The sequence below is a fragment of the Apodemus sylvaticus genome, chromosome 15 (assembly GCF_947179515.1).
Source record: "Apodemus sylvaticus chromosome 15, mApoSyl1.1, whole genome shotgun sequence".
Lineage (NCBI taxonomy): Eukaryota > Metazoa > Chordata > Mammalia > Rodentia > Muridae > Apodemus > Apodemus sylvaticus.
Window position 1 is genome coordinate 54458874 of NC_067486.1, and position 9331 is coordinate 54468204.

At 43.6% G+C, this 9331-nt stretch overlaps 1 protein-coding gene across 2 annotated transcripts in view; it reads left to right on the forward strand.

Annotated features, from left to right (window-relative positions):
• Positions 1 to 9050, forward strand: part of Tmprss7 (transmembrane serine protease 7) — a 37190-nt gene extending 28140 nt beyond the window's left edge. For both annotated transcript variants that reach the window (XM_052158336.1, XM_052158337.1), the window contains 6 exons: positions 1391 to 1501; positions 2678 to 2794; positions 3679 to 3850; positions 5132 to 5400; positions 7220 to 7356; positions 8848 to 9050. In XM_052158336.1, coding sequence (XP_052014296.1) covers positions 1391 to 1501; positions 2678 to 2794; positions 3679 to 3850; positions 5132 to 5400; positions 7220 to 7356; positions 8848 to 9018 — 977 coding nt within the window. In that variant the 3' untranslated portion in view covers positions 9019 to 9050. The remainder of the gene's footprint in view (positions 1 to 1390; positions 1502 to 2677; positions 2795 to 3678; positions 3851 to 5131; positions 5401 to 7219; positions 7357 to 8847) is intronic.
• The last annotated feature ends 281 nt before the right edge of the window (positions 9051 to 9331 follow it).

Sequence of the window (9331 nt, forward strand, 5' to 3'; positions counted from 1 at the left end):
TACTGTTCTTTGCTCCGATGCTCCAGATGAAAGCTATTTGCATTCTTTTATATCAAGGAGTAGTATTTGGTATCGTTGTATTTCACTGCATCTTTCCTGGAGCCATCCTGTGGATGTCAGCTAGGCACCTTTGACAACAACCAAGTGCTTTAAGGCAGTAGTATACTTTGATTACTCCTTGAAGGGGGAGTGGGACGGTGGGTGGGAATTGAGTAAGACAAGAAATACACTGGTAAACCTGGCAAAGACAGTAAAACTGATAAACTTCATGATCTAGAAATTTCGCAGAAACTTTCCTTTCAGAAGATGCTTGTTGGTGCTTACCATAGTTGTAAAGGTGATTCAAGAAGTATGTCAAAGAAACAGTGGTATTTAGGGCATATATCCATCAGAATAAAACAAGTTAGATATCCACAAGTCTGATATCCTTTAAGGTCTCACCTTCATTAACTGATTCACCAGGTGTTTTCTCGAGCACCTGATATATTTGGTCAGGGACCTGAGGTAGAGAGATGAACGAGGCAAAATCCCCCATTTCAGTCCACTACACCTTTCTCAGGAGGGTAGGCAAGTTCAACTCAGAAAACCAGTGATGAGAATTATTTTTCTTAAAAAAAATAAAAAGATTACTGATACCAAGTGTTTTAGTTAGGGTTTTCTGCTGTGAACAGACACCGTGACCAAGGCACCTCTTTAAGGACAACATTTAATTGGGGCTGGCTTACAGGGACAGAGGTTTAGTCCATTAACAGCAAGGGAGAATATGGCAGCAACCAGGCAGGCAAGGTGCAGGCAGAGCTGAGAGTTCTACGTCTTCATTTGATGGCTGCTAGTGGAGTTGCTAGCTAGCTGGCATCAAGGCAGCTAGGGTGAGGTTTTAAGCCCACACCCACAGTGACACACCTACCCCAACAAGGTCACACCTCCAGATAGTGCCACTCCCCGGGCCAAGCATATACAAACCATTACACCAGGTGTGATGGAGAAGATCTTTAATCCTGCACTCAAAAAGCAGATGGAGGTGGATCTCCTTGAGTTCAGGGTCATCCTGGTCTTTATGGTGAGCTAGGATTATACAGTGAGAGCTTCTCCCGCCCCCCCCCAAAAAAAAACAAAATACGATTATTTATGACCCAATGAGTTGCAGTTACATAAATCACCAGAGTTAAACACAAACCATTGCAAATCATTTTGCTAGGAATTACATCAAAGTAAGGAATTACACTAACCATCCCCTTTCTTCCTAGGATTTGTCACTTTAAGGTAAGCACACTCTATCACTCTTGTTGTATTTTCTAGGTTAAGATTCACACCTTTAGAGGGGCACTGTTGGCCACCAGAGAAGCCAGCTGATGTCCTGTGTTCATGACCTCTCTGCCTTTCATTACAGTGACTGTAAAACCTGCCTGCAACACCAGCGTCTTCCGGCAGCATGGCCCTCTGGTCTGTGATGGCTTCCGGGACTGCGAGGATGGCCAGGATGAACAGAACTGCACTAGGAGTGAGGAGGGGGTGCACAGGGCTCTGTTGTTTCATTAGAACCCCAATGATCTAAACAGCTCTGCTACATTCAGAGAGATAGCTTGCCCCAGTTACCCCATGATCACTCCCGGTTTTAGCCCTGATATCTCTAGATCTGAGAATCCTACCCATTCTAGAAAACAATGAGATACTTGTTTATAATGAATAGAGTGGGTGGGGTGGAATTGGATGTGCTCCTGTGCAAACACTGGCACATTTTTGTAGCTTTACTAGCTTTTCATGCTAGCTGAAGGTTGGACAATGAAGGTCTGTCATAGAGGAGTCTTAGTAGGCACTGTGAGGATACCTGCTGTCTTAGTCAGGGTTTCTATTCCTGCACAAACATGACCCAGAAGCAAGTTGAAGAGGAAAGGGTTTATTCTGCTTACACTTCCATGCTGCTGTTTATCACTAAAGGAAGTCAGGACTGGAACTCAAGCAAGTCAGGGAGCAGGAGCTGATGCAGAGGCCATGGAGGGATGTTTCTTACTGGCTTGCTTCCTCTGGTTTGTTCAGACAGCTCTCTTATAGGCCCAGGGATGGTACCACCCACAAGGGGTCCTCCCCCTTGATCACCAATTGAGAAAATGCCTCACAGTTGGATCTCATGGAGGCACTTCCCCAACTGAAGCTCCTTTCTTTGTGATAACACCAGACTGTGTCAAGTTGACACACAAAACCAGGCAGTACACCTGCTGATACCACAACAGAAAGTGAACCCTGTAGGTGGTGAACAAATGCATTGTAATTCAGAGCATCTATTCATTGTGTTCCCCCTAACCGCCTAAAAGGATGGCATGTATTATGGGTTTGAATAACTTTTTTCTTTTCTTCTTGAGAGTAAAACAAGGCAATAGCCCAGAGGCCACGACCAACACCATTGATAACGACCAGTTCTTTCATGTTGTGTTCACTGGGGATGTGAAGAATCAGCTGTGGGGATTCTCAGCTGCATGCTACTTGCCTGCCTTCCAATGCATCTGCTTAACTGAAGGAAAATGTCCCTGTGGGATGCCTCTTCTTCCCCCTGCCAGCTTTTCCCAGAGCAGAGTGACTCTGATTAAGCACACCTTCTACAGAGTTCCAAGTCATTCCCTCAAATCTGCTTTTGTCTAGAAACAACAACGGCAACAAAACTTTTTTGCTCATTTTTTAGGTATCCCATGCACCAACAGGACCTTTAAATGTGGCAATGACATTTGCTTCAAGAAGCAAAACGCTCAATGTGATGGTATAGTGGACTGTCCAGACGGAAGTGACGAGGAGGGCTGTGGTGGGTAGAAATGGCTCCTTTTGATTCCTGTATCCCCTCTTCCTTTGTTTACTCTTTATTTCCATCACCTCTGGGGATATCATTCCTCAGATAACGGCTGCTCAGGATCTAGGAAAAAATAATGTTTGTTAGTGTACTGGCTCTGGTGTTGCCCCAAAGGTTTGTTCCGTTTTCCTTCTTGATAATAGGAGATAACAGGATGTTTTCTGCTAAACCCAACCAAGAAAGAATTCACCTGTGAGTAAAGCAATGGAACCCAGTAGATAACTTTTAGTAACGGCTCTTGATGAGAGCAACATTGAGATTCTTTAAGCCATATGCTCTCCTTAGTCAGGTAGCCTCTCATTAGTAATTAATCAGCCTTATTGATGTCGTTTACACTGAAAAGGAACAGCTCTAATGATTAGGTTTCTAGTATATGCCCACATGTCTTGAACTTACAAAATCTCTCCCAAATGCTTTCCGTCAAACCAGCACAACTTCAAAAACATTCTCAGCTCTTTTTCAGTTGAAGCCTACTGTTTCCTTTCCTCATAGCCACCTAACTCCATGGGCTGCTGATTATGTGAGTCCAGTTGTTACTACAGGGCCTTCCTCCCTGGCATGCATCAGTGTGTAGACTCCAAGTCAGGGCATGCTCTCAACAACAAAGGACTGGTGCTGTGTTGGCGCTGGTTCCAGACCTATAGATTTCCTCTCTGCCAGATAACTAGGAGATTTCCAACTGTTGGCTTCATGAGACATTTCCCAACCCAGTCATAAATGTGGTTAAATTTTCAGTTATCTCTCTCCCCATCCTCCCCCCCCCCACTGTGTGTGTGTGTGTGTGTGTGTGTTTCTATTTCTGTTTGCCTTTATGTCATATGACACTTCCTCTCCTGAAGGCTGTAGCAGGAGTTCTTCCTTCCTTCACCGCATCGTTGGGGGTTCTGACTCCCAGGAGGGGACCTGGCCATGGCAGGTCAGCCTCCACTTTGTTGGATCAGCCTACTGTGGTGCCTCAGTCATCTCCCGGGAGTGGCTTCTCTCTGCAGCCCATTGTTTCCATGGAAACAGGTAGAACATCCCAATCCTTACCTTTGAGATCATACATCTGACTTCCAGTTGTGGGAAGAAATGCTCAGTTTAGTCGGGCTCATCTTGGGTGGGGGTAACCAGTTGGATGCCATTTTTGTTTTGAGGTATCGTTGGCATAAAGAAAAGGAACACAAAGGATCTACTGAGGCTGAGTATGTTCCTTTTAGGCTGAGGAAATGGAAACTGACTTCCAACTCATAGGAGCAAACATAGGTCAGTGTACTGCAGTGTTGGAGGATGGCTGGAGAGCAGGAATCCCAGAAAGCTGGGGTTGTTATGTGACAGATTCTCTTTTAACTACGGGTAAAGGCAAAACTTAAAAGAAAAAAAATAACCTCACATCAACTTTAAATCTATCTGAGATCTACAGGATCTTAGATGGAACAAAACATCAATTATTCTAAAATATTAAACAGAGTGCTGCAGTGAATTTACACAATGTGAGATGCTTTCCCTGGAACTTACAGGATCAGCATTAATTACTAAAATGGGTCACTGATAAGTAAAATAATTGCACCAAACATTATGTTAGCCTTAGCTTCTTTGAGTCTCTGGAACATTCATGTGATGTCCGCTCAGCAGGTTAACAAATGTGTTCTGCAGACCGTGTTTTGTGTTTTTAGTTTTCTTTCACAGCATCCATGTTCTCTGTACCCCTATTCTCCCTGGTTGCTATATTGATTCAGTGGAAGATTAAACCTTCTAAAGGATCTCCAAGCACCTCTCTGCTGAATTGGACTAGGCATGATTGACCACCACACTGAGCTCAAAAAATTCTGATAGTTTGCAAGAAAGTATTTCGTTAATGCCCAACTTAAAGTACTTCGATGTCTAATCTGTTGATAGCCATATCATTTGCATTTAATCTAACACCCATAAATAATACCGTGGGGTGTCTACATTACAATGTTAGCATAAATAAAAAGAGGTTAACAAAATTAATTGTAGTCACCTATGTTTTTGACCTATATGTAGTTCATGAGATGTTGGAAGGCAAGAAACACTTGAGGTATTTCCTCAAATTACTGTTGAGAGACTCTTCTGGAATATAGCTATAACTTGCTCCTACTGCAACAGCTTACTTCACTGCTGTGTCTAGCAAGGAGACAAGGGAAGTGTGTGATCCTCGCCATGTCCCTAGATAAAGCCATGAGCTAAGAAAGGGCTGGTAGTAAGTCCTTCCATTTCCCAGCCTCATGGCTTTATAGAGACTTGCTTCCAAACTCTTTATAACTCTGTGCTTTCTTCCTTTTCTACCAGGCTGTCTGACCCCACCCCATGGACTGCTCACCTTGGCATGTATGTGCAGGGGAATGCCAAGTTTGTCTCTCCAGTGAGAAGGATTGTGCTCCATGAATACTACAACAGCCAGACTTTTGACTATGACATCGCCTTGCTGCAGCTCAGCATAGCCTGGCCTGAAACCCTGAAACAGCTCATTCAACCAATCTGTATTCCTCCAGCAGGCCAGAAAGTGCGCAGTGGGGAGAAGTGCTGGGTTACTGGCTGGGGACGAAGGCATGAAGCAGGTGCGGATGGTATAGATGCTGTGTATGATGTATAGCCTCATGTCTCTGCCCTACAAAGGAAAGACATCTAAGCTCAGCTAGTGCTTTGGCACTCCCAGAGAAGATTTACATATAATCTTCTGTCTCAGTGAAGGGGAAGCCCAGGGGATACAGGGAGAGAGGACTTGTACAAGCAAGGCAGGGCTGATCAATATGGGCCTTTTTAAACTCTGGAGAGGTGCTGGACATTCCATTCTAGGTCGGCAACTCAATTTTACTTTTAGAATCCCTTGTCCTCTAAAGAGGTGATTTATTTTTATAAAGGAGAGAGCACACATATGCACAACCTATTGTGCCAACTCAGACAACGGTCTGCAAGGTTATGGAAGTGTGTCTCACACCAGGACTATTGGCCAAGGGATGAGAGTGACAGAGAAATCCAACCAGGACCCATCTCCTCAGACTGCAGACTCTGACCCAGGCATCATTGCATCCCAGCATCAGACCACCCAGGGGAAGAGGGCGATTACTTTTTGCAATTATCTGCATACCCAGAAAAGGAACCTTTTCCAGTATGTAAAGATTGGGCTGTTTGGAAAGCCTCTCTATCAAGCTTGCCAAAATTTTCCCTGTCCATGATTTGTAGCTAAATTTAAATATACAGTGAGGAGAAGAAACGCAAGCTGCTTGAATGTTTCCCCGAGAGTTAGTGCCCATCAATCACTCCTGGGATCTCAGATTCCCTTGATATCCTTTCCAAGGTGGAAAGGGCAGCTATCGTATATGTCATTTTCCAGTTTACCCCACAGCTTTGGTTTGATACTCTAAGGATCCACTGTGGTGTTTTCTCAGATCCTTACTGCCCTCACAGGCATATGGAAGTAACGGTACTCACCAACAAATGGAGTTTGTTGAGTTCTAAGAGTCCCGAGGAGGAATGGCAGCTGTTTGCACATCTGTAACTCTGCTTATGTATTATTGCAACTGGTGATTTCACTACCTTGTCTTAGTTTGCTTGTCTGTTGCTGTGAGAAACACTATGACCAAAAGCAACTTGAGGAGGAAAGGGTTTACTTCACATTATAATCCATCATGAAGAGAAGTCAGACCAAGACCAAGGCAGAAACGGAAAGCAGAGACAATGGAAGGATGGCCATTGCTTAGTCTTATGCTCAGCTACCTCTACTATACCTTCCAGGACCACCTGCCCAGGAAGGATGCTGCCCACAGTGTCTGAGTGCTACTCCCACAAGCATCAATCATCAATTAAGAAATTGGGCTTATCCCCAAGTCAATATTATGGGGGCATTTTCTCCATTCAGGTTTTCTCTTCTCAGATGACTCCAGCTTTTGTCAAGTTGATAACTGATAACCAGTGCAATCATCATTTATCACTAGAGAAAAAGACTACCCCGTTCTTTGAAGAGATGCTTTCTTGACAAGCATGATTGTATTTGTATGGGTCTTGGCTCATTATAGCCAGGCAAGTGAGACAGGAAGTGAAGAAGCTGTAGAAAAACAGGTTGGCATTCATGGCTCCTTGTAGATTCCCAAGGGGCACAGGCGTGAAAGTACAGTGGCGGGGTGGCCCAGTGGATTAGGTAATTAAACTCCAACCTTTGACTGTGTCCTGCTGTTACTTGTGGTTTGTGTGCCATTGGGCAAGGCTTTGATCTGTCTTGTAAGTCTTCATTTCTTTGGAAGCAAAATAGGGTTAATAGAATTTATCTCAGAGAATGGCTCTGAGGCTGAAAGGTGATTCAATCCAAGCTCACGTGAAACCTGGAAGAAATGTAGTCCTTACCATCACCGTGCTATCCATTGCCAATGTGTCTTGCAGATAATAAGGGCTCCCCCGTTTTGCAGCAAGCAGAGGTAGAGCTCATCGATCAAACTGTCTGTGTTTCCACCTACGGGATCGTCACCTCTCGGATGCTCTGTGCAGGGGTTATGTCTGGCAAGAGCGACGCCTGCAAAGTAAGTCTTCCTCTTTTCCCTCACTTAACACGTTGTGCTGTATGATGTGATGCTCTCATGTTTCATCTATACAATATCTAGGGCAGGCCTTGCCCTTCCTTTATCTGAGTTGCCCAGATACTAATTATGATTCAGTTGCCTAAGACTAGGGAAACATTGAGAATGAACAGGAATAAAAAACCAACCATCCACAGGTAGATGCATACAGAGTCCTCCTGTGTCGTTCCCTTAGCACCAAAACCACCGGGTTCATTTATTGTTACTCTGAAGCATAGTTGGAAAAGGGGAAGAGGAAGGAGGCAGACACAAAGCACAGTCACGGAGGCTTCACAGTTGCCGAGGGAGCAGCAGGCATTCTTAGTTCTTTGGGACATGACTCCCTTTATACAAATCCATGCAGATCCCTTCACAATCTACAAAGAGCAAATAGGTAATTTAGAAAAAAAAAAGGAGCAGTTGGGACCCTTCCAACATCTTGCCAATCTTAGCTGTAATGCCGGCACTTGATCTTATTATAGTGATGACTTCCATCTTTTGAGATCTTATTGATAACAAGTACTGGACAAGCTGGAATGAATAGGTTCATTCACATCTTCATTTATCCTCATTCTATAGAAGAGGGTAAATAGAGCCCCCTCCCCAGGCTCCTAAGTTGCATAGTCAGTAGGTATGATGGGTGGGATGGTAGCCCTCTCCTTTCTTATACTAATGCTAGTATAGTTAAGTGCCTATTGCAGCTGGTCAACTACCTAGCTATGTTCTACACATGCACCAAGGTTTGGGCATTACATTAGACTTATAGAGCCAGTCTGGAAATGACAATGAAGACCCAGTTTCCCTAATTGTCAGAATGCACCTAAGGAGTTCTGGGATTACTGAATTGAGACCAAGGGTCATGTCTGCAGGACTTTCTCAGCTTCACCTCTGACCTGTAACTTTCTTCACCCTCCAAACTATGAGCACAAAACCCAGCTATTATGTTTGAACATTCACGCTGCAAGGGATTGTTTAAACCCTAAATTATTGTAGCTTTTGCTCTATGGAGCTGAGATGTCTAAGGAAATTCTCAGCTGATAATCGTTGGCAGCCAGTGGGCTTGTAGGGTGGCTTCTAGGGACCTGGCTGACTCTTTTCTTTTTGTCCTTGGGTCAATGAGGCAAGTGCTTGAGAGGAATGATCCACAGGTGGAAGCTAATCTTCCAAGATAACTGCGATACTGTTTTCATGATGAAATGACCTCAGGAAGGGCAGGGCATATAGCTAACACTCATTAGACATCAGTCCTACTATGACTGCTACTTTCACCAATGCAAAGAATACCAGTCGAAAATTCTTGGGGGATTTGTGAGAATTGCTTTCTCCGGCATAGTGATTATACAAGCAAAACCATGTCAGAAGGGGGCATTTGAACATAATCTATTAGACACATAAATGATGGCCTAGGTGCTCAAGAGACAGATATCTTCATGTTTACATTATTTTTTTGTATAGGGAGATTCAGGTGGACCTTTGTCTTGTCGAAGAAAGAGTGATGGAAAGTGGATTCTGACCGGCATTGTTAGCTGGGGACATGGATGTGGAAGACCAAATTTTCCTGGTGTTTATACACGGGTGTCAAACTTTGTTCCCTGGATTCATAAGTATGTCCCTTCTCTTTTGTGACTGTACCACATGGATGTTTAACTGTGACTTACATGATGATAGGTCCCTGAAAAAGAATCTAAGTATTATCAATAAAATTAATAAGTTTTTCAACTGAAAGTGTCAGATTGAGCACATCTGATATTCATTGCAAGGCAGACAAATTAATATGTATTCCATAAAAATTCCCAAAGATATAATGATATTAATTTAAAGGATTCAAAATGTTGCTGGCTCTTGGATGAAAGAAAACTAATGTTACAAACCAAGTCTCTAAAATAAATCGAGAAATGAGAGAGAGAGGCGTTCTTCCTCTGTGTTCCAGTGAAAGCAG